The following is a 26,838-nucleotide window of genomic DNA, read 5'->3' as shown; positions in this document are numbered from 1 at the left end:
ATGACAAAAGATTTAATGCTTCCCACCAAGGAATGTTTTCGGTATCCCCAAAGGTACATCAATCTCAACATGAGAACATGGAAATTTTGCTTTCTTATTATAAGCAATGATACTTGCAGTTGTCTCACAGTCAATTTAGAGCAGGAGTTTGTCAAATAATTAAAACTTAATTGTCAGTTTTTTGGCACTTCTGTGGGCTCAGCTGTGTTTTTGTTGCTACTAACAATATTACAATTAGATTTTAGAGGTTTCTTTCCTCTATTTATCCATTGATTGAGCACCTCTTCTATCTAAAACTACTGAGTTCATTAAATATTTATTGTGCCATGAAAACTTCATTTTCTCTGAGTACAATGGGTCAATATCTTGTTATGACTTTTTCAAGTTGCATGAGTTAAAGTTCTACAGTATGTAATTATTTGTACAATAGCTTCTAAGTATATATTCAATTAGAAATACAACCAATTTATTTACAAAGGGTATTAGTCAGCCTTACAGAAGAAGTACATAGGATGCCTCTCTTCAAATTAAATTTATTTTCAGTAACTGAAAAAGCTTAAAGCTGTATCTAAAAATGCTGTTATCAGAGGAATTACACATTTAGTTTGGAAAACTCCATGGTTATTATAAATCTAAAGCATTTGTCTCATTGTATATATCCAGATAGTTAGGTAGCTTAAAAACTTTCCCTAAAGTTCAAAGGAAAGAGACATCTTCCTCTAGATCAGAGTCCAAGAACATCGGTCAGTGAATCTACAAAGAGTATTTCATCATTTGAGGCAGGCATTCCAAGGGGACTAGAAGTGAAGACAACCTCTTCTTACATGATTTTGAATGCAGAAGTTGGTATATCATTATTGCCATATGGAGCCTTATGGAGCAATAGGGCTTGCATGAATCCTCAAATTTTATCTTTGTTTTTCTATTCTGATTGCCTGATGTCCAAATTCAAAATTTTCTCTTGATAATGTCACAGACGCTTGAATCATAGAGTTATAGAATCATTTGAATTGGAAAGGATCCATAGAGGTCATCTAGTCCACCTTCCCTGCAATGAACAGGGGACCTACAGCTAGATCAGATTGCTCAAAGCCCTGTCCAGCCTGACCTTGAATGTATCCAAAGATGGAGCTTCCACCACCTCTTGGGCAACCTACTCCACTGCCTCACAACCCTTATTGTAAAAAATTTCTTATGTCCTAGATTCCTCTTTTAGTTTGAAACCATTTCCCCTCGTCTTATCACAACAGACCCTGATAAAGAATCTGTCACCTTCCTTCCTATAGCTCCCCTTTATATATTGAAAGTCTGCTATCACGTTTCCCCAGAAATCAATGATAGAATTCCCAAAATCCAACAGAGATTTTAGCTACATCTTCAAATTTTTGGTCCTTAATAAAGAAGTGAGAGAGAGGCAAAGATATATCCATATAGCAGCATTGTTTGGATTGTCTTAGTGTCGTGGATTTGGCTTGTGGAAATCTTCCTTCATTTGTTTATTTAGTAAAGATGCAATAAAAATTCTGTGCAGTCTCTCTGCAATGCAGGACAAATGGCATTTTTATTGAATCTATCCACTCCTACTGTCCACTTAACTTCTAGTATGACAATAATCTTAAAATTTACTGCTCATTAACCAACGCAAATAATTTTAGAGAGAAAATATCTCAAGTTTTGTTTCTAAGAAGGGCATAGTTTTGAAACTCAAGTATTTTTCTTTTCAAAATGTTACATTTGTTTTCATTGCCATCATTTGAGAGATCCCCAGAATATGCTGTTAATAATTTCACATAGTGACATAAATATGCAGCACTAACATGAATGCAGGCTTTATTTTGATTAATGCACTAGGCTTTAAAGAGATGAACATCTCAAATCAGAAACATAAAATCTTCTTATAAATTTTTTTTTTCACTCCCCTCCAAGGATTTTATCTACTTAATAACATACTTGATAGAAAGGGGAACACTTTTTTCCTCTTTGATTATACATTGGAATTATTTTTGATATGTTTTTTTACCATCTGTAATGTGAGCATTCATCAAGCAAAACCTTTTATATAAATATTCTGCAGATTCCGTAATATCCATGTACCTTTTTCTGTTGGCACTTAATGTCCACTGAGCACAGAGGTTAAGTATAATCTTCTTGTACAAAGTTAACATAGTTAACACTTCATTATCTGGAGAAATATGTACAATGAATGCACCAGATTGGTATTATGACTCAGACAAAGCAATATTTGGGAAAAGGTTTAAACAGACATAAATTAGATTTTAAAACTATTTTGTTAAAGTTTCACAGAGGAAAGATAAAGGTGATACTACAGACTGTGGAGAGCAGATATATTTGCCTTGCTTTGATCTGAAGCATTAATCTCCATAATTCTTCCAGAGATGGCACATGCAAGGCAACACATCATGTACTTGGGCTCTCGTCCCAGAATCAGAGAGCAGCCTTGAGTTGTCCTGCATGCTCCTACCACAAGTAATCCAGCCACAGGCAGTTGAGATAAAACTGTTTCATACTGTTCAGGTTAAATCTAATTTCTTCTTATTTCATGTCAAGGATATCCCTCCACAAAATTCGACAATGAGGATTTGATTGTAACAGGTGTTCCTCTGGCAACTCACATTATAAGTCTTTCTCATATGTGTGTCATATATTTTTCTAATGTAAGAAAAAATAATTAGACATATTGTAATAAGGAATATGACTCCACGGGTCATATTTTATAATGAAATAAAAATAAGAAAAGAAATTATTAAATTCCTTTTGAAATTACTTTATTTTAATAATTCTAGGCAGAGGTTCTTGAGAAAATTGTCAATGTATTTGGTTTATCAAATTTGTTTTCTTTCTTATTTTAAGTTTCTGTTTTATGTAGGAAAGTGTGTTAACAAAGACCAAAAGTAGTTGATTATTCCTAACAGTTCCTCACTGTCACGCAGTTGTTATGGATATGTGCATTGTATTGATACAGAAGTTTTCCAAGTCTCTCTCTCATATACTGCGACTAAACTTTTGTTTTTGAAAGCCAACTAGATCCTTTCTTCAAATATAACCTCTGGGCTAGATTTGGTCCTTTGTAGCCTGAAACAGCTGAAATGCCATATAGATGCACATCAAAATATTTATTTTGAAAAAAGTAAGAACTCTACCAGTGTGCAACTATACTATATATGATAGATGTTTCACAGTCTAGAACCTGCATCTGTATGACACTTTCTGGATGGTGGGCTTTTCTATTTCAAATGTGAAGAAAAGCATGGTTGGAAGTATGATTACTCCTGTCATCTCTTGGGATCTTTAATCCTAAAACCATCTGCTCCGGTACTTGTGTGTCTCTCCTAATATGACAAGCAAAATTCCACAATAGATCAAACCTGCAAAGAAATTATAGATTTTGTGACAATGAAAGGATAACAGCTGTGTTCCATGGGATTAAGTAGTTTGATTGCTACTGTATAATGTATTAATAGTCTAGAAAAAAATGCAAACGGTGCTGTTGTCAAAAATATTTTGTCTAGGCAGGATTAAAAAAAGCTTTAGGGACATTTAGAAGAATACTTTAAATGAATTATAAGAGCAGAGGCAATGTTTTTTTAATAATTCAGAGTCATGCACACTCAAGAAGTAAAATAATTTGGGTTTATACAACTTTTTATTTTAAATGCATTGTACTAGTTAGTAAGAGACCAACTATGGAAATTTCATTGAAAGCAATTTAAATAGCAAAGCTAATGTTTTAATGTCAAATGACAATTAGGGTTCGAGGAGGTAGAATACATTAATTTATAAAAATGATAGTAGAAATGATAGTATTATATAAAAATATAAAATAATAGTATTGTCTTATTTCAAATACAATATTAGTTCTGTTTTCCTCTTTTTAAATCGTCTTCAACTATGGCATGAAGGAATGCATTCTGAAGAAGCAACATAGATAGCTGATGAAAATGATTGAGACAAAAAATTCAGATATTGATACCACAGGAGCTTTTACAAGTAGGGAATTGACTTACTCATTCTATTTTCACAAGTGCTTTGTCCTAAGATCTGTTTTGAGCAGGTTGATATTTCACGGCAGCAGCAGGTATATAAGCTAAAATTTTGGCATCAATGGGATCCTTGCAACAGACTTTGCCCATTCTTTCCCAATTGAAATATGAGAAGATTTTTTGTAGATCTGAGTGTACTGCTACGTATTGAAGAGCTGGTATCATTTCCCACACACACCTGCATCAATTTGTTGCCTGATTGTAGATCTGAAGTGAGAAGCTGTCAATAGTGAACTGGGACTCCTGCAGTGGCAGTTAACATAGTTCTTAGGGCATTTGCTGACTTTCATTATAAAATGTATTCCAATGATAAAGGACCTAATTTCTCATCTACTTTTTCTTTAATGACTCCAAACCATTTGCTGAAACTTAGATTTGCACGCATAAAATATACAGACTTCTGCGTTAAAATTTATGGTTTCTTTATATCGAACAGCTGAATGTGCTCCAGTTCAAAGGATATTTTTTCAGCTTATTTTTTCTGTTTGAGGCTTGTTTATTGTTTGATAGCTAAAAATGAGGTGAAGAAACTTTAAATTAGCTGCAATATGAATCTTCAGTGAAAGTGATGGCAAAGGACAGAAGTACAGAGGCCAAGAACTGGGAGCTTTTACAACATTCCCAGGAAAGAGATTTTCTCCTATGGGACATTATTTCAGTATCCACACATCAGCTACAGTTATTTAAAATAATTTATTTTATTTTTGACAATTTTGTGATTGTTCATATGCACTATACGTCTGATAAGGTATATCCAGGTAGAAAGCAAAAAAGGCTGATTTGCAGATGTTTTCCTGAGGAATTGTATTTTAGGCTTTCAAACCTACTGCTGAAATATGCAATGGTAGTTCTGCATATCAGGTTTAGACAGACTTTTATTAACTCCATCTACTCTCTATCAGTTATTGTGTTAGGCTTTTGTTCTTTAATGTATGGGTTTACATTCTTTAATGCAGGCATAGAAATGAAATCAGTTATATTAAGGACCATATCATTGTTGAAGAAATGGTGTTTCTGTGAGATAACACTGCACGAGGAAGCAGCAAGACCCAAAACAGCAGAAAAGTAGGGCATCAATGCAACCCTGATAATATAACCACAATAATTGCAAGACTGACTAATTGCTTCAAGTTTCTGCAGCATTCATCCTTAAAGTATTGATTATTTGTATGCACGCATAAGCTGTTCACAGCATTCAGCAGATAGTGCTGCACAGACACCTCTAATTTGCTACGACTGTGGATGGGATGCAAGCCTTGTATTGTGCCTTTCCCTTGCAATTACTGCTGATGCATGCTGACACTGCTTATCTTGTAGCTGGATTGCCAGCATCAGTTAAGTTACAACTTTTGTTCTACTTTCATTTTAGGCAATTAGGAGCCACAAATATAAAATAGCCTGATGTGATTAATGCTCTCTACCAGCTATGGCTAGATCTTATGCTGTTATTATCCAGCCTTTTTGGCTTAGCTTACGCCTAATACAACACTTTCTCTGTAAGCAGGTGTGCAAGAGTCTAGTGTTGAGGACTGCACTGTGTGGTAGCAGTAGAAACTCAAACAGCCCACCTTAGGGGGTAAATATTTACAAACTTTTCCCCAGTATAATTGGAAAAATTGAGTCAGACAATTAAAATGTATCACCTAGTTTTGCAAATAGTCTGTATAGGAGAGGCTCTCTGGTACCTGCTCCATCTTATCCAAATAAATAAATGTATGCTGAGTGGAGTGGGAGAAGAAAGTAAGCTTCAGAAAGTGAGTCAGTCTTTCCGTGCATACATGACTGGACATAATTACTGATGCTCTCAGCATAGAACAAGGAGAACCCTACTTCTTCTGAAAGTACGCTAAAGTACACTAAGAACACTTTGTTGTGATGATTATACCTGAATATCCAAGCAAAAAGCTTACCACACAAAAGTGAGCACACAAATTGATTTTAGTCTTTTTTTTTTTTGTTTGTCCTCAGTTTTGCAAAGCATTACATTTATGAAATTCTTTGAAATTGTTTCTTTTCCTCGTGAAAAAGAGAATAATGTATTTTTCACCACTTTTACTTTCTTTTATCTTTTTTTTTGTTGTTGTTGTTGTAAATATCTTCAAAGCAGTATCTAGTACTACTTTCTGTGGTATCCCTACACTCATTCAGTGAAATGAAAAGAAGCATTAAATTAGTAAGTTATTAAATACTTACAAAAAATTCAGCATCTCATCTTCAGAAAATTAATAATGGTTTTGTCTGTTGTACTTAGTCATCTGAATCTTGTCTGTTGGGAGTAGGAGCATGCAATAGGCTCTAAATATGTAATTATTACTATAAGAATTTAATCCTAGAATGTTAGAAATCTTTCCAAGCATTTATTAATGTAAAGAATCAAATCAATCAACGTTGCATTCTTGTTGCAGTGTTACTATGTGATGATTTTTCCTTTTCTGTGCCTTAGTGGATTTTGTGAATTATCTAATTAGACTTGTAATGTACAATTCAAAGATATTATGGAGAAATCCATTTATTGAGGGAAATGATCTTTTACGTGCTGTATAAATTTGTGCAGTTTCATTTATTTTTATTCTTGGAATCCTGTGTAGAATACAGAGTCTTCTGAACAAGCATTTTATAATGTCATGTTATTTTTAAAAATGTGTAATATTCATGATTTCAGTATTCCTTAACTGTTCCTTTTATGTTTTTCAGGTTGGCTTCATGAGCTAGGAAAACGAATAGAGTCTCCTTACTATGACAATAATACACTAGGAGGCCCATCAATTAGAAGTGCCTATATAGCTGCCCTATATTTCACCCTCAGCAGCCTCACAAGTGTTGGGTTTGGAAATGTTTCAGCCAATACTGATGCTGAAAAGATCTTCTCTATTTGCACAATGCTCATAGGAGGTAGGTACAATGCTAAGCATCAGATGAATTGTTTTGGGGATAGAGGAAATAAAATAAGACCAGCTTTTGATTTAAGAGCAAACAAAATCATTAATTTTAAATAACAAAAAGGAGGAAAAATTGTTATTGTTTTTAAACTGGATAAACTCTCTCATGCAGGCTTATCTCCAAGCTTTTAATTGTAAGAGAAGTCATCATCCAATAAAATACAAACTCATCCTATTGTGAGTGGGTGCCAACGACGCACAAGGGAGCATCTGTCTTTTGATTATGTGCCTGATACAACCCCAGTCAGTCAAATAATAAGCGCATGTTGAACTCCAGTTCAATTCCCACAACAGCCCTGGGAAGAATGGCAAAGGGAGGATGATAGTCCAAACATGTATCTGATTATGAGCTGTGATGTATTCATATGTAAAGGTCAGCCCAGAGAGAAGGCAGCAGAGACAAAACAGAGATGGGTGAAACATTGGGTGATCCATAAGTGACTCCAATATAAGGAAAAAGCAGTTCAGTTATCACTAAATACATTTTTCCACATCCCTACTTCAGATTTGCTTCAAAATTGCAATATTTTTGTTATATCTGGAGCTCTTATTTGAATCTGTAAATTGATGTTAATTACTTAGTATTATTCTTGGGGTCATCTTCCTGCTTAGGAATCTGGGCATGCTCATGAGCTAGAGACACCTGCAGAGCTTCATAAGCCCAAGAGAGTGAGAAGGTACCTGCAACTCTCTATTTACCTTCCTCTTCCACTGCCCACTTCAAGGAAAAGAAAAAAAATTAACTGTTCTGTTTTACAGTACATATACCACACATCTCAAAGGTGTCATGGTGGCTATGAAGGACAAATGATCCCTTCATGTTTTTTTCTAATTTTTTTGGACACTAGAAGTTATTTCTATCACCCAACAGTTCTAGAAGGTTCGTCTGCAAGGCATTGGTTGTCATTTTTGCAGCATAAATTTTCTTGGCCAAAATTAAATTGACACTTTTAAACTTGGAAGACAGGAAACATGATGAATAACCTGCAAAAGATATATTTACTACATTCAGTGGTGTTAAAAATACTCAGTGAATTATTTCCATTTTTCTCTATTCTGAAAATGAGCGGCAATGATAAAATGAAACATTCAACAATTTTGACAATGTCACAAAAACTGGACAACTCATTAATTACTTTTCCTGGTGGCATAATGTTATACTGCTTTAAAATACAATGCATTGGGGCTTTTATTACATAAAATCTTTTGGAATGACGAAAGAAATATTCATTTATATCAAGAAATCAAGAGATATTCTGAGTAAGGCAATGATGAATATTTCATTCACTTTTATATGGCAGAGCTTTCACAAACCTAATAGAATAGAATATAAGAGTATCCAACACTTCTATTTAGCCAAGGCATAGAAATTTCTTTTCCATTTCTTATATTACTGAGTGTTAGATCTAATATGCTTGTGAATTGAATAAAGTCAACTAAATGTAGTAAGAGTGAACTGAAAAGTCTAAGGCAAAAATATTCAAGGGCAGCAGAAGAGTGACTTGACACCTGGGGGGGCACAGGAAACTTGATACATCCAGGTAAGAAAGCAGGGCAGTCTTTTTTGCAGATGTTTTCCCCAAAAATTTATTTTAGATTACATTTGAGTAAATCAGCCTAGCAGGGTAACATGAAGGAGTTGGCACCATGCAGCACAGACTGCTCTGAAATCTATTAGGAGTAAAATGCTGCTCTGTATACTTCAGAGTATAACGTATTTTCATTTCTTATGGCATGCTTTGATGTGAGCTTTTGTCTTATATTTAATTTTAAGATTCCCTAGTGGAAAGTGATGTCTTGAGAAAAATAGAGGTTTTTTTTACAGTAATCATACCAAACCATTGCTTTATAAAATTTCAGGTAGAATGGGTAGTATGACTTGGTTTAGTAATAGTTTTTAATATGCATCACTGTCTTTTGGAATAAATTCTCAGTTACTCATTTACATAACCTTACAGTAAGACAAACATTATTATGTGGTTAAAACATCCTTTGTTCAATTTCTTCAAGTTGGTGACAAAATTTACGTATTAAAATTTAGCCAAAATTCCTACAATATCCAGCATCTGTATAATATTAATCAGGTTCATCTTCCTACAGATCTAATTGTTTCGTATTGTTTTGTACGTGTTCTAAATTTTCTACATGTTCTTTGAGCCAAGAATTTGCTTTTGTAATTAGAGATACTGGAGGCCCAGCCTAATAGCTCTAGTCATTTCTGGGATCAGAGGTGTTCCTCTGATCCATAAGCAAGAAAAAACTATTTTAGATTAACATTTAAGCCAAGTACACTTTATGAAATATGATTTAAGTTTTAAATTGCCTTGCTTCCTTTTAGAGAATGAATTACTTTTTACAGAAAATAAAGATCTGTGATTATTTGCTAAAGAAATCTAATTACTGTCACAGCCAGGAATAAATTATCATTAGTATAAGTTGTCTTCCAATGTACATATGCAAAGATAGATTCTCCAGTAATAACACAATCCTTGATGATACTTATGCCAGTAACATTGCAAAACTTTGGACTCTGTTCAGCTCCTAACCTTGAAGCCTATGGGAGATTGATGTGATTTTTGCATATGCATCCATAATCTACAGAATGCTTTATACCTTCCCACCTTTTAAAAGTGAATATCATATACTCAAAACACAGTGCTACACTGTCTTCAGCCTTGCTGAGTTATTTCAGCCCTACTGAATACTTCTATTATAATACACTGTTATCAAACATTACACAAGTCTCCTGCATTTTGTTGAACAAGATTCTGATTTAGTAATTCACATCAATATCAGCAACAACACTTGGCTAATCCAACTGACTCTTCTTAAAAATAAACTTTGAATTATACATTTTCTTTCTAATATTCAAACCTGATCCTTTCCTTTCTGCTCTGTTTTTCATTTATCTTCTTTTACTACTGGACAGTGGGTCATATGTAAATACGCACTGTATAGTTATGAAATCACATGAGTAGTTTGCTTTCTCCATTTTTTTGCACTACCTTCCCAGTAAAGACATAAGTATTGTTGCTAGATCCTTTTTGTTCGACTCAGTCTGTAAATTCGCTGCACTCCAAAGCATAGAAATTTCTGCCCTTTTCTACCACAATGATTAATCATCAAAACACATCTTTTGTTTGTACTACTAACCTTGTCTCTGCCTGTTTACCCTAAACTTCTCTAAATTGCCATACAATGTCAACATCTTGTTTGTCTAATTTATAAACCAATTCTTTTGCTACTCTGAGGAGTCTGTCTGCTTCCTTTCAAGTACTATACAGGTAGATGCCCCTTAAGAGTAATAATCAAGCTCTTGAACAGTTTTTTCAATAAACAATTTGTAAATGTGTGTATTATATACCTCAGATCAACACCACATGACTGACAATGTAGCAGTAAGTTTTCCCACTGATAATCCGCAAATGTATTTTTGAACAGACAAACCCAGGTGATCTGTGTCTGCAGGCATTTCTTCAGTTTTGCTTCTGGTATTTTTATTCCCAAGCTAGTCTCCAAATGTAGACAAACGCCTGGATGTCAAAACTTTCTGATAATTATTTTCACACTATATATGACCTTCTATCTTGATTCACAGATACTCTGTAGTTGTATATTTTTGTATGGATTTTCTGAAATCTATTACAATCTATTTAACAGATCTTTTGACTCTAATCTTTGTCTTATTAGTTCCTTATTATTTCCCAAATATGCCTGCTTGTATATATTCATCTGTTTTCTTTTTCCTTAAGCAATAGGCTTTATTTGGCCTGAACATTCTTCTTTATTAAAATCTGACTAGATAGAAGCAGATGTGACTCTATCCTATCCCATGACTATGACTATTAGTGAAGCAAAAAAAATGGAAAAGAATAATAATATGAACACTACTGCATATTTCACATGGAAAAGAAATTTTATCTATTAATCAGGAAACTTTCTGTGAAAACTGTTTACTTTTTATGCTATATGTTAATGCTCAACGTTAACTACATTAACACTCTCCATACTGCACATAATTTCTGTCTCCCTAGCTCTGATGCATGCCTTGGTGTTTGGTAATGTGACTGCCATAATTCAGAGGATGTACTCCAGATGGTCCCTTTATCACACAAGAACCAAGGATCTGAAGGACTTTATACGGGTCCACCACCTGCCACAGCAGCTAAAGCAAAGGATGCTTGAATATTTCCAAACCACATGGTCTGTCAACAATGGAATTGATTCCAATGAGGTAACCAAATGAGAATGTTGTGTGTTTGATAGTTTTGACTGCTGATTTGGAATTAGGGAAGGGAGTCATTTTCTGTTTGAGATACTGTGTTTTGTGTGATATTATATAAGAAAGACAACATTCCTAACATTAAAGCTGTGCTGTTCCAGGATAGATATACTATTAAAGAATCTGTTTTAGAACATACATATTAAAGATTCAGAGTCCTTCATAACTCAGAACTGTTGAAAAAACCCCCATCAGAAAACTTTTGGATGATGCCAGAAACATCACATTGAACACTTTGCTTCCACCAAACACACAGAAAAAAATCTATTGTTTTTTCCTGGTTGTTTGTTTGCTTTTATTTTTTTACTCTTCATTCCTCCATCCTTCATTTTCTTTTATTTATTCATTTTTTTTTCTATGTATTACTGTAAATAAGTGGTTTGTCCTGGAAAATATTGTCGGAATGCCGAGGTTATTAATTTCCCTGTTCTTAAATATTGATAAATTTGCAGAAAATGACATGAGATTAAAACAAAGGACATATTTCCAGTTATGTCTTTGTTCTTTTGCTGGAGTGTGATTTGAATGAACCATTCCTTTCAGAGCTATTGTTATATCTGTCATTATAAAATCTCAGTGGCCTCTAAAGATAACATGAACACAGGTAAAAATTGAGAATATTCTTTTCATGTGCACAGCACAATGGATGAGATTTTCAACACCATCTTAGCAACAGAATAGTGAGATTTTCAAAGATACTAATATGTCACTCCAAAAATAGTGTCTCCTATCTGTTTTCCTGGAAACTACAAAAGATACAAAGAGTACAAAACACTATTTTATAGAGCAAACTATCAGCTACAAAACACAATTTTTCAGCATATGCACCACCATTCCTATGCATTTTTGCCAGTGGTGAACAAGAGCCTACGTGCTGTGCTCTTAATCATTTGCACCAGTGAAGGTGACCCACTGTCACTACCACCCTTTGCCTCACTGCACTCATACCCATGATCTGGTCTCCATAAACATTCAGCAAGTGTCAGTGAATGTCAGTGTATGCCATTTTTTCCACATGGAGAAATTCAGTGCCACACCTTTGCTTCATCTGCACTTCCATGTCAGACACCATCCTGTCAGACTGCCTTTCTGTTGCCATCTGTTGCATGGCAACAGAATGTAACAGAATTTTGCTAAGAAGGTGTTTTTCTTAATTTTGTCATCTTCTCATCTTCAAACAGATCTTTTTAGAAAAACATATATAGATAGAAATCGTTAACTTTTGGCCAAGTTCCAATGGGAATATGCAGAGAAGTAAGACTAAGTAAGACCATGTGGTATTACTTTTAGTTTCCATAGATTCTTCCACGAAATATACACTTTGTCAATATTCTTTCTCTCTTTTTTGGACTACAATTATAGCATCATAAAAAATAACAGAACATTAAAAAAAAATAAAAATGCTTGGAAGCATTGAAAATTCTATATAGAGATTTTTTCTGAGTTTTCTTCTTCCAGTGGTCTTACCATCAGGGAGACAATATAGCCTGCTCGTGACTTTTGTGCAATCTTTTTAAAGAAAACCTAAACTAAGTTCACATTGGCTAGTGTACATTAATGTATGTGCCTGAATAGAATACTCTGTTCTAAGAAATGAAAAGTACTCAGACAAGATTAAATTGTGCATTATATTTTTTTTTTCATAAAGCCATATTTTTATTCATGTTTTTCCAGGAATTTATGAGTGTTTGTCTGTGTAAAGATTTATTAAGACATAGCACATGTATCGTATCAAACAAGATAAGAAAAATATCAAATACCTCAATAAGATGTGTGCAGTAATAGTAAATTAGATCAATCCTGCAAAGAAAAATACAAATTATTTTGCACTTTTTTCTCCTTTTCACCTCTTCTTCTCTTTTTTTTTTTTTTTTTGACAGCTTTTAAAAGATTTCCCAGATGAGCTGCGTTCAGACATCACCATGCACTTGAACAAAGAGATTTTGCAGCTCTCCCTTTTCGAGTGTGCCAGCCGTGGTTGCCTCAGGTCTCTGTCTCTGCATATCAAAACCTCCTTCTGTGCTCCTGGGGAATACCTCCTCCGGCAGGGAGACGCCCTGCAAGCGATATACTTTGTGTGCTCAGGTTCCATGGAAGTCCTAAAGGATAGCACAGTGCTGGCAATTCTTGGTATGTTTATGATGATAGCTTCAAATTTCCAAGGAAGGCAGCTATGTTAAGACTAATGTTAGTGAAAGAACAGACACATCTCCAGAATGTGAATTCACTGCAAAACTGTTGGCTTAGTGTGTCCTAGTAGTCTGATGAGAAAAAGAACTATAATTTGTTTCAATTTTAATCCACTATTCATCTATTAATTTGATATGATCTTCCCTGAATCATTTAATTATTTCTTTTTTGCCCTGCATTGCTTAAATTTCTAGACTATTAGAAATTTCTAGACTATAGCTATATGTTATTTCACTTGTAATCAGATTTGCATACACTTATTCTCTCTCTCCTTTGTCTATAAGGAGGTACCTACAAGCTTTTGGTACAAGTTGCTACTTTCAACCAAATTTGGTAGCAGCATTGACATCTCAGAGGATGCTGTGTATAAGTTCATTAATACTTTACAAAAATTAGTGGCCAGGCATTGTTCCCGCTAATGCTCCCAAATTAAAGCAACCAATGTAAGCCTAGTCTCTCTTTGATGAATGCATATGAATACCAATTTTAGAATAGCCATTGCATTGTTGCTTCTGCTCTACCAAGAGTTACTTCTTCAATCTTCTTGAATTCATTCTGCCAGCATTCACCTGAGTATATTAGAACAGAAAAAAGCCAGAACTACTGTTCTGATAAATTCAATTTAGTTTGCTAGATGAGTGCTTTGGCTTATCTAAAGTAAAATATCTGTATCTGTAAATTTCAGTGATAACCTCAGTTAATGCCAATTAAAGAGATTCATTTTATCTTCAGCTAAAAGGCCATTAGACTTGTCAGAGTTAAAGTTTATAAAGTGTTCTGGTAAAGTAAAATGTAAAATTTTTATTTTACATATTCTTCTTCCTAATAAATTTTAATATTCTCATAAATCAGAGTTAAAAAGAACATTTCCTTTCTACTTTCTCTCCTGTTTTGGAGTGGGATTGCACTAGACAGTTGATAATGTAAGTTTCTGATCTTCTGTAATTGAATTTTCTTTACGTTACTAATATGCATTTGATTGGCCTTTTTTTTTTTTTTTAATTTTAGAATATAAACATGATACATGTTCTATTTCTTTCATAACTCTTTAATTCCATTAGCTTGACAGTCCACATTACTATATCTCTCATTTTAAATAAGGAAGTTTAAGATTTCCTATCTTATTGGATCACATCAATCAAAGCTATGAAATATGTCTTAGAAAAAAACATAATCTTAAATATATCAAAAGATTAAGAACTACCTCCTCTGGGATTATGATTTCATTAATAACTCCATTTTCAGGCAATTCTGATAATTTAAAGAAAGCATCATTGTGTAATGGTAACAATGACAACAGTAAGAAAGATTAGTGGATTTCTAAGAGAAAATAATGAAATTGTAATGCAGAAACATAAACAATGAGATAACGTTTCATTCCAGTGAATGGAAGCTTCAACATTTAAACCTAATTAACACCAGCATAAGGTGAGTGAATCAAATCGGTAGGTCCATATGAAAAATTATGCTACTAATGTGATGTAAATCTCAGAGAGCAGGGTTTTTTTCATGAAAATACTGCATTACTAACAGTTCCCAGACTACAGTTTTATAACTGTCACTATTCTAATTCTAGTGGAATATATTTTGATTGCTGAATAGCTCTCACTAACAAGCAATACAGCAATAAGAGATGCCCTGATTAAATACAACTGTTTATTCCTCTTGAGACTATCACTTTTTATCTAATAATGATAGTTAAGATATATTTTTATATTTTACTTTGTTTACAAAACAAATGTTCTTATTAAAGATACAATCATCTCACTCCCACAGTAATTCTTAAGAATCCTCAGCTTACTAGCTACAGTCTTTGCTACATGATTTTTATTCAAAATTTAATGAAAGTTAGCATATATCAGATCAACCATAATGACTGACACTATTTCATCAAATTGTGTAATAACGATTAAATATAACTGTAACTTTCATAGAATCATAGAATGGATTGGGTTGGCAGGTAATCCAGGAATCATCAAGTTCCAACCCCCGTACCACAGGCAGGGCCACCAACCTCCAAATCTGGTACTAGAACAGGTTGCCCAGGGCACCATCCAACCTGATCTTGAACACCCTCAGGGATGGAGCACCCACAACATCTCTGGGCAGCCTGTTCCAGCACTTCACCACTCTCTCTGTAAAGAACTTCCCTCTGACATCCAATCTAAACCTTCCCTTCTTGAACTTAAAACCATTCCCCCTTGTCCTATCATTATCTATCCAAGTAAAAAGTTGATTACCCTCCTTTTTTAAATCTCCTTTTAAAAACTTAAAGGCTGCAATGAAGTCTCCCTGCAGCCTTCTCTTTTCCAGGCTGAGCAAGTCCAGTTCCCTCAGCCTGTCTTGGTAAAGGAGATGCTCCAGCTCTTTGTGGCTCTCCTCTGGACTCTCTCTATCAAAAACAATTTCAAAATTGTTTATGCATTATTGAATTTAACAATGTTTATATACCTAAAAAGTTCTAATTAAGATGCTTGGAAATTCCTTTTTGTAAAACTTGAAATATTTTTCCCTTGTCTGAATATACATGACTAGCAAAGATTAACCTTACCAGCCATCTGTTTAATGTAACCAAAGAATTAATAAAAAAAAAAAAATTGGTTATATTCACAGAAAAGTAAAGGTAATTTATTTTCTAGTATCACAGTTTATTTAATTATGTAAACAGTGCACCATGTGATGAGCAAACAGAGAAATATGTAACTTTGTGATTTATCAGATCCACTGTTCTCTAGCACTGATTCTTATTAATACTAACTGCAATTTTAAAAGAACTTAAATGTGTGTTTATTGCTAGAATAAAAGAAAACCTCTGCTTATGCAGGGCTTATGATAAGCATTTTTGAGAATGTTTTACAGTCTCCAAGTAAATAGAAAAAAAATTGCAAGTAGTATAAAGCAAATTGTATTATTTAAATAGCTTCAGGATTGGTTCTCTGCTTAGCTTAACTTACTCTTCAAGTACACCATTTCCTGTGTAACATCCAGGTTGAATGACACACTGGATGGATTTTCTGATTTTACAGTTGTATGGGAACTATTGAGTCATGGCCTGTACTTCTGATTGATCACCTGAGGCAAGCACTAAGTCAGCTGCGGGAGCACAGGTGAAGGCAATTCAGCTGTGTGAACAGAAGGGGTGGAGCCTGGCTGCACCTCTCCTGGACTCCACTTAAGGGCTGGCTGCCACTGAGGAAGGATCTCTTTCTGGAGATTGCTCCCTTTGGAGTTTTTCTGCAAGCCCAGGATACGAGTGAGCTTTTTCATTTTGATTATCCATTTCCACCATGATAATCTTTCTAGCTATACCATCTGTAGATACTAGCCTAAACACACCACTCTGTATATTTGTTGATTATACAACAGTCTTTGCTTATTAGTCATTAATAATAGAATAATGAAATGTTAGAAGGGATATCTGGAAGTCACCCAGTCCAAGCCACAGTTTGTCAGCTTTGCTCCACTACCTTGGGATTGTGTCTTCTTGCAAATCATGTTCTCCAGTCCTTGATCATCTTGATGACTCGTAAATCCAAAACTGGGCATGATGTTCCAGATGTGACCTGACAAATGTCATATAAAGGTGAGGTGTCACTTCCTTGGGAATTGCTTACTCTAGTGCTGCCCAGGATGCTCTTGACATACTGTGCTGAAAGGGCACGTTATTAGTTCGTGTCCAGTCTGTCTATGAGGACACCCGCGATCTCCTTGCAGAGCTGCTTTCTAGCTAGTCATCCTTCACACCATTCTACTACAGGGAGATATTCCATTCCAGGTGCAAAACTTGATGTTTATTTTTACTGAACTTCATTAGATGTTTTTCTCCAGCTTGTTAAGGTCCTCTGAATAACATATGCTTTTCCCCACGGCATATCAGCTACTCCCTCCAACATAGTGTGGCCCATAAACTCACTAAGAGTGCACTCTGTTGCACTGTCTAGGTCTCTAATAAAGACCATCTGCATTAACCTTTGAGAAAGACCTCTGATCAATGAATGCTCTTTGGATCTAATACCTCAGATTTATTTTATGTAAGCTCTTCAATAGAAAATGTTTATGTTCTTCAATATATGGTCAGTTGTCCATAAATTAAAATATAATAGCTTACGAATCCATCTTTTTTCTTGACTGAAGTGCTATTGAATTTCCCCCGTATTGTTTTTCACTACAGCTAAGATGTATCATGAAGTGTAGCAACACAGCTATAACCATCAAAACCTTGCCCAGAGAGGCTGTGGATGCCCCGTCCTTGGAGGTGTTCAAGGCCAGATTGGTTGGGGCCCTGTACAGTCTAGTATTAAATGGGGATGTTGGTGGCCCTGCGTGTGGCAGGAGAGTTGGAGATTCATGATCTTTGAGGTCCTTTTGAGCCCTAGCCATTCTGTGATTCTGCAAATATTTTACAATACAAATTCTGAGTAAAAGCTTAATTTGAATAGTGTATTTACATTTAATCATGTCATTGTTAAAATCTCATGTTAACACCTGCTTATTCAAATGAAATAAATCAACAAGAAAACAATAACAAAACAGAAACAAGATCTTCTCTTTTTCACTTACAAAATTCCATCTACTATTAAGTACTGGAATTTAATTGAATTTTATTTCTAATGTATGTATTGCTCCCTTAAATGAGGTAGTTACATGTCCATAAATTAGTCTTTGTACCTCTGGTTAATTGCATGCAACACTGCTCCTGAAACAAAAAAAAAGCGAGCCAAAGAAAAATAGAGGCAGCTCTTAGATAGAAATACTTTTGAAAGCTATTAATTAAAACATTCATTAGGATCTATGGGTTTTAAAAATTAGGAGTTGCTAAACAGAGTTATGGTAATAACAAAACAGTAGTCAAGAACTACTTTGCTTTGAAGTTGATTCTTTTCATTTTTTCTTTTAGGTAAAGGAGATTTAATTGGAGCAAACCTATCCATTAGGGATCAAGTCATTAAAACAAATGCAGATGTTAAAGCTCTAACTTACTGTGACCTTCAATGCATTATCCTCAAAGGTCTCTTTGAAGTACTCGATCTTTACCCAGAGTATGCTCACAAGTTTGTTGAAGACATACAGCATGATCTCACTTACAATTTAAGAGAAGGCCATGAAAGCGATGTAAGTATTTTTTTTTTTAAACATCTCTGCAGATATTAACTTTAAAGTGTTTTTCATGCTTTACTCAGTAATTATAATTTTATTACAATAAAGAATTAATACATATGTAATATATACAATAATATACATATATTTATTACATATATAATATACAACAATACATTAAAAGGACAACTTGTTCAATTTGTTGGTAATTCGACCTTATATTAGTTGTTGATCTGTCAATCAGATCATAAATAGAGAATACATTCTGTGCCTCTCATTTTTCAATAGAAAACATCATTTGATAGAGAACATTCTTCTTGATTATTTTGTCACTTTTTTTCTTATGTTTACAAATAATTTGTAGTTATATAAAGCACATGTCCAAGTAAAGATATTTTACTTTAGTCTAATGAATCTTCATCACCCCAAAGTTAAGAACATTTTTATGTGCTCAGAACAAGAAAACAGTTGTTGCTCATTGTACTTAACTAGAATGTGTCTTTGGATTGCAGTAAGAAACTTAATATGAAACAAGAAACAAGAAAGACTTCAGGATAGATTTAGCAAAATATTTTCACTGAAATTATGTATCAAATATGCATTTAGATTTTAATACCAAAAGTTTTTATTGAAGCTCTCCTTTTCTAAATGTATCATGTGAATATATAGCAGTTGTGGGGCCCGGGTTAATCCAATCTTAATAATAAATGCGGTTAAATTTTCTGTTTAGTCTTATTAGTTCAAGTCTGCGTTGTGCTGCTCCTTATTCTACAGAGAGAAGCAGCACTGAAAGTACATGTCTAAGGGCAGGACAGGATATGAATGTAATGCCAAATGCTTTGACAGGCACTACAAACTAGTGCAAGACTTAGAAATTCTCCATTGTGGGGTCTTTATCCTCCATGTAGGATAGGCAGCCACTCACTATTATGAATGCTGGTTTGCTTCTTGGCTGCTTGGTATTGCCTCAGTGCTTTTCTACTTGTTGAAAAATTTATGGTTTCATCTACCAGTTGTGTAGACATTCAACTTTTATAAAATCAAGGACAGCTCCTTCCAACTGGAGATGGTTGAGTGGTGCACAGATTTGCAGCTGAGAATGAGTCATAAGTGTGCAGAGTAAGATATTTCTTGCTCTCACTTCAGATGGGATTTAAAGCACTGAAGAAAATATTGCAGAACTTTTACTGCTTTAAAGAGGAAAATATTTTTACAGTTTTTGAATATGTGCTGTATTTTCACGGTATAATCCATTATTCTAAAATTAAAGGAAAATAATAGAACCTGACACTGGTTAGCATTCAATGTCAGAAGCTAATATAGAAGACAGAAGATGGTTAGTAGCTTCCTCCTACCTTCCGGTATTATTAGCTGGCCCAGTATTACCTAGTATTAATTAGTGTTGCTTTCATAACTGAAATGATATTGTTCATGCTCATCTGATTTTCTATCCAATAATTTTACTTATCAGTTAGAATGAAGAGCAGATATAGGTGGAAAAATTTGCTCCACCTGTGGGTTCTCTCCAAATAATTGCTCCAAATAAGGAGCATTGCCTATGGCAGTAACAAACGTGCCTGATGAACAACTTGTTTGCTTTGCAAACTTCAAGAGTGCAATTCCTAGAGTGTATTGTATCTTCGTAAATAAAACTTTCACATAGGGATAATTTGTGTATTATCTGATGGTTTACTCTAACAAAATATAAGAAGGCTTTCAGAATTAAAATATAAAATTTGCTTGTATGAAAATATGGCATCTTTTAAATATGGTATTATGACTTGAGTATTGTGCTATGGGAGAATTTGGCAGTTGTTATACTATCTTGAATACTCTAAGGAAGATTTTACGCTACTACTTTCTTAGCTTTGAGGAGATTTTAGGGTTTGAGAGGTTTTTCCATAGCTAAACAATAGATTGATTCTTTTGAATAAGTCAGTTTCTCGCTCCTCTTCCTTTAATGTTTTAAATGAATGCAATCTGAAACTGAATGTGAATTTAATGCCTGAAAATGTATCAGTAACAGTACTTATGATCAGCTGAGCTACAAAGTGAAAGAGTGTAAATTTCCCCACTTGGCAAGTGCTTTTCATACTAGGGTTGAGTGAACTGCAGATAGACTGTGTGGACAATGTTTTCCTAGTAATTAGGCCATCACAGCAGCTTCGAAACAGTGAGTCACTTCCATTGGTGCAGATTTTTATGAGCACAGCAGGCAGGCTCTTGTTCACCATTAGCAAAAATGCATACCTAATGGTGGTGACTATGTTGAAAAGTAGTGATCTCTAGCTGAGAATTTGTTCCAACAAGTAGTGTTTTTGTGCTTTTTGTACCTATGGTAATTTCCATGGAAATAAATAGGAGACATTACTTTCTGAGCAAACTATGTAGTTATTCCCTGTGTCTGTACAGAAGTGCCTATAGTGTAGGTGTCACAATTCATCAAAAAAGAAAACAGCAAAGGCCAATTACAACCAGACTGATGCAACGTACAAGAGGCTTCCTTGACACCTATGCTAACCCTCAAGCTGTAATGAAGTCCCAAAGGAAAATAAGACACATGCAGTCATATGCCTCTTTGACTCACCAGACCACTATCTGTACATGTCATTTTCTAAAAGAAAAGATGACATACCTGAAAATTCAAATATATTTATTTGTAGACAGAATTTGTAATTAATAACTATATACTTTTTCTTTTATAATTTTAAAAGTAGTATTTCACCTCTTACGGAGAGCTTTCCTGCTCCCTACCCTCAAAGGAAGACATGATGTTCTGTTTAAAATGAAAGTCTCTGGAAGAGGTGCAAGTACTTCATTGGAGTGCATTCACAGTGTAAATAAGACAGCATGACAAAGATTGCACTAGAAAAGCAGTTGATTCTTCCTCCAGTTGGGAACAGTGTCTTACTGTGTAGCACTGTTATTTTTTTCCCCATTGTCTTACAAAATGGGGCTTGATGCTGGCCCTTTGGAGAGGTTGGTATTTAGAAGATATTAAATTTTAGTCACTGAATTGAGTTTGTTTGTTTGTTTTAATGCAATAAAGCTCATGTTGCTATTAGCAATACCAAATACATTACAGGAGATAACTCTCCTTTTCTACTGGGAAATCTTATAATTGGTTAAACCAATTGTTCTCAAAGGTGAAAATAGATCTAAGCTTTGACAAAAGACAGATCACAGTTTGGGAAGAAAAATATCTACACATTCTACTCTGAATAGAGCTTTCTAGCTCATTCTAACTGGGAATTAACCATGTCTTTTAAAAGCACATATGTAATTCCACCTCATTGCTAGACTGATTTATTTCTGGATTTCCATCTTTTCTTGATTTTGTCATCTTATGCTTATTGTTCCTATCAGCAGAAAAATAGAGCAAAAGATATTCTGAGTCCATGCAAAAAAAATTATCTGAAAGTCTGCCTATCTACTGTCTGGTTTTCATCTAGTAGATGATTTATTTAACATAAATTGATTCTTGCCTATTTGGATTTCTAGATATTGAATTATAGCTCTTCTCAGTGTATGAATGTTGTTTTTCAATGTAATAGAAGTTCCATCTGTTACATATTTGATTGTCTATTATTTACCAGTAGTAGAATCTGAGTAACAGTTCTAATTTTTTTTAATACATTTTTACTGTCCGCATATTAAATAGTATTTTGTTTTAAAGAAACAGATCAAAGTTATACTATTTGCAATTCTTCTTATATGAAGGAAAAAAAAAAAAGGATTCTTTTATGGAAATAGTTGTTTCTAATTTTGGCAAAGATGGCGAAGTAAGAAAATGTGACAAACTTCAAGCCACATGATTACTTATTCATGTGTTTAACTTTTAAAGCAAAAAATTAGTAATTTGCAGAAGTATTTTTTGTCTGTAATAAAAACCACGTACTTAAAAGATTGACTTCTAAACTATTTCTACACTGTTGTATTTAGTCATAATTCATTCACTCTAGACTAAATCACAGTTTATCCTGCAGTGTACTGGATGGTAAAAAGCTGCAAAATATCTTTCAAAGTGAGTACTTCTATGTATTTCCCAAATAATTTCAACCATGCTTTTAATATGGAAAATGATTTTGCCATATTACTTTGTAGAAAGGAGTGGCTTACTTCAGAAAAATTAATGAGCACTACTTTGTCATTTATGAATATAGTTGGAACACTTTGAGGAAAGCTTGCCATTTTTAACATTATGTGCTATTAATATAGGTGTAACTCACTGGTGTCTGTGGTATAGCAGGTACAAATGCTGCAAAAGGAGGGAACAGTCCAGCATTTTTTTGTATTTCTCTGAAAGTACTGTTATAACAGGTGGGATAAACAAGTGAACAAATCAGAAAGCAGCAGAAGACTAATACTTTACCTTCATTGTTATTATGAAAAATAAAGGGCCTTAGGTTGCTCTTCATTACCTGCACTTGGCAGCCACACAGAACAAATTCCCGTCGTTCTGTTAGTGTGACCAAATTAAATGACTGATGGCTGCACATCTGCTGCATTCTACCTATTGCACTCTGAATTCCCATTTCTCCTTTTCATGAGGTGCAGTGTGAAAGCCTCACATCTTCTCAGATGGTACAGTATATGAATGAATGTTTTCCTCCAGCAAAAACTAAAATCACTAAAAAATCATGGACATACAATTAACATTGACACATCTACTGATGTGTTCACAGGTGTAGGTTTCTTACATGCCTGTATGCATGGACTGCTCTACAATAGTGTTACTGTGAAATATTGCTTATCACTTTTTCACATTGTACAAGTTTCTCATTTTCTTTTTCTTCCATCTCCAAGAATAAATTACCCTGTTGCTGAGCTAGACAGTACTCACACAATCTTGCTTACACAGCTCAGTTTGCATATTTTATATTTTCATATTTTGTATGAGTGAGAACTTTAGGAATTAGCTTCGTGATCTAGTGTTTTGAAAGACACCTCTCAGGTCTCCTACCTATATTCATGCCACTAATCATGTTTCGGTGAATCTTTGGCTATATCAGGTGGATACTAGTTTCCGACAGTTGGGTCTGCTCCTCCTCCTTTTGTTGTTTTACAGTTCTTCTGTTTTCTCTGCCTGGCAATTACCTGTTTCAATCAGCGTGGGAGCATGGCTGACCTGGACCTATACCACAAGTCAGGTCTCTTTCCTTTTTGTTGTCTGCTAACTCATAAAGCCTGTTTACTTGTGGTCATTGATGCCCATGATGTGTGGTGCCTTTCAGCCATCAGTTCACTCAATGCCCATCAAGACAGGGAGATGGTAATCTCACTAGCCTACTTCTAATAAATCTTTCAATATGGTAGACCACTGAGAACTAATGTAATAAAGAAACATAATTCAAGAAGGATGAACTGATATAACATTTTTCAGGCTTGGTGATCTTCTCATTTTCTTTCCTAGTATCCTTACTTGAAGAATTTTTTTTTACTGTTGGTATGTTCCAGGATCAGTTCTGTAGCCTTCAGTCATTCTAATATTTAAAAAAATAACACTATGTTCCATGCCATCTATATTCTCAATTTTTCTCTCTGATCATTCATTCCTGTCACCTGTAGTGATGTTCCTTTTAGAAAATTCATCTTATTGCAACTTACTGATGCAATTGGTCATCTTTCCTTTTTTTGTTGTTGTTGTTATTAATTCCTGCTTTTTTTTTTTTTTTTTTTTTTTACAAATCTTTTCCATTTTATGCCTAAAACAAATAGAGCATTGTCCATAAGAATAAATCCCATGAGATGCTGAAGGGGAGGATAGAAAAATAGTCCATTTAGTTTTGTCTGGGACTGTGCTATATACATGTGACCTGTCTTAAAATGCTTATCTGAGAGTGCTCTCTTATTCCTGAGAATGGGTTAAGAGAAAGAAATCACGATCATTTCTTACACATATAACAGCACTATTAAATGCATGTATATAACAGAGGTATTCACAATTGCATGTTAGAACTTTCCAGATAAATACAAACAATTTTCATTGTAATTAGATTTAAATTTTAAATAAGGAGTAAAATCTACTTCTAATTTTAGCTTTTGAGTCATTTTGAACACTCTCCATTCTCATTCATTTCACTTCCTGGGATTATTGCATTCTGCATCAGATTATAAAGCTTAACCAGAGGTTTACGTGTTGGGGGGGAAAAAAAAATCCAGGCTAGAAAAGCAGCTTATTGATGTTTTTAGACACTGGTATGAGGAGAATATAAAACAGTGTCAGACAATATTTTAGCCATAAAATGCTCCCATCTTTCAGAAAGTATTGATTTGGAAGTTAACCATATTTCTATTTTAGTTACAGAGGCATGCTAGATGATAACTTTTTCCAATGTAATTCATTGTGCCATAGGACAATATGATAATGATGTTGTTATAACTTTCTGATTTTTATGTTATATATTTGTTTCTACAGTGGAAAAAAATGGGGAATAATGATGTACCTCATACCTTATAACAGTTAGAAAGTAAAGATATTTTTTTCTCCATAGTTGCAACCAATATGGCAATGACCAGAAAGTGGCCTTAAATTTAGAAGTGTTCTTACTGTAATCTGTCCTTTTATTACTTGTAAAGTAAGACTAATTTATGAAGGAAAGGAAAATATCTCAATGTTTTCTTTATGATACAGACTGCAGATACAGTCTACCTGGAGACAGAATGAGGATGGAAGGATGGCTTATATTTGCTACAGAGCTAATTGACATAAATTCCTCCTATTTCTTGGCTGATGAGTAAAATGCAGTAGATAGTTGAGTTCTGACTATTTAATAACTGTTTTGTAGTCTTCTGTGTCCTGTGATATTTCTATCCTTCTAAAAGAAGCATTAATTTATTACATATGTTAACCTGAGCAAGAACTTAATTAACATCTTATTGTGATTCCTAGATTTTGAGATACTGCTGTATGTATGTAGAAAATTAAGGTCACCTCTGAAATGCATTAAAGGCACATTTGTGAGATATTGAAGGGTGTTGTCCCAGGATTAACCAATGAAATCAAGCAGCAGAATATCAATCTAAAGCTGAATCAGATTTTATGGATGCAGATTTTCACTGCCAGGTTGTCTTTTTGGTCTAAATAGTAAAGGTCATTGATTTCTTAAGCGTTATTACTTATAGAGTGACAATACTTACGTAGGGTAAAGGGGACTGAATGAATCCTTTTGGATTGAAACTACTCTGTCATTAAATGAATCAGCTTTATTTTCAGTTATTTTCTGTTCCTTCTGCCTTGCCTGAAATCTTATCTATGTTAATGTAGACATATTCTCTCATATTTCAATACGCAAAGAAAGAAAGTTATTGTCATTAATATAACCATGTCTCACAGAGATTATGCAGTCTATTAGAAATGGTGAAAAAATTGCTGGATCCTTTTCTTGGGAAGCTTTGGCTTTAGAACCTTTCCGTGGTGTTTTATATTATGAAACTACTATTTTGGAGATAGTGCCAGAAATAGTACTGGAATGCATGTTATTTTTAGGCCAAATCCACTTTCAGTACATTTTCTGATGGATTTTGTTTTGTTGCCCCGAATTAGCCATGTTTCCCTCGGTATTATGACTATGCAACCATCAGTTAAAAAAAAAAAAATAGGCTTAAGGCTGAAGCCTAGACTCTTATTCTTGTTTCCATTGTATTTTTTTGTGAAATTAACAGGCAAAGGAACTAGTTTATGTGACAAAAAGTTGATGTTAGCAAGAACATGAATTCATCTGGAGTAGCCTATAGGAGATAAACAACCAATGGAGATGCAGTCTGGAAGGCAGTGGACTCATGAAAAGCCACAGGCATCAATTTTTGCTGTTGGACTAGAATGCAGTGAGATTCAGGAATGATAAAATTGTGACAAAGCTTTTCTGAAGTCCTTATACTTTTTAATACACTTGCAAATATAGAGAGATCAAAGAAATTTTTTGCTCTGAAAAATTATTTTTTTTCCTAGATTGAAGATTCAAATTGTTTTGATAGGTTTAATATTGTCATTTTTTATTATTAGATGACCTTTGCAATCCTACAGTGTGAAAAAGCATGTTTAATCATTATTTCAACAGTTAAAGAGTTTACATTGTCATTCTTCAGAGTTTCTCTCAATACTGAACACAGCAAGAAAGGCTATAACATTTTGTGAGTCATGTTCAGTGGAAATTTCTGAACTCAGACATTGACTCAATACTTCTGATTTTTCTGTACTGTTACTTGTACAGTAATTAGGTTTTTATATAATTATTGTCATATATCACCTTTTTTAGCAAACAATATT

The 26,838-nt window shown here is 34.1% G+C and overlaps 1 protein-coding gene across 1 annotated transcript in view; it reads left to right on the top strand.

The window, feature by feature from the left end:
- The window catches only part of KCNH8 (potassium voltage-gated channel subfamily H member 8), a 162,337-nt gene that overhangs the window by 116,820 nt on the left and 18,679 nt on the right, over positions 1–26,838 (top strand). Inside the window, exons 8-11 of the mRNA XM_031590022.2 lie at positions 6,756–6,953; positions 11,035–11,234; positions 13,163–13,412; positions 18,370–18,584. Of these exons, the coding sequence (XP_031445882.2) occupies positions 6,756–6,953; positions 11,035–11,234; positions 13,163–13,412; positions 18,370–18,584 (863 nt within the window). The remainder of the gene's footprint in view (positions 1–6,755; positions 6,954–11,034; positions 11,235–13,162; positions 13,413–18,369; positions 18,585–26,838) is intronic.

The sequence above is a fragment of the Phasianus colchicus genome, chromosome 6, assembly GCF_987193195.1.
Source record: "Phasianus colchicus chromosome 6, bPhaCol1.hap1.1, whole genome shotgun sequence".
Lineage (NCBI taxonomy): Eukaryota > Metazoa > Chordata > Aves > Galliformes > Phasianidae > Phasianus > Phasianus colchicus.
The sequence above is the reverse complement of the archived record's forward strand: the minus strand, read 5'-3'. Positions and strand labels throughout refer to the sequence as shown.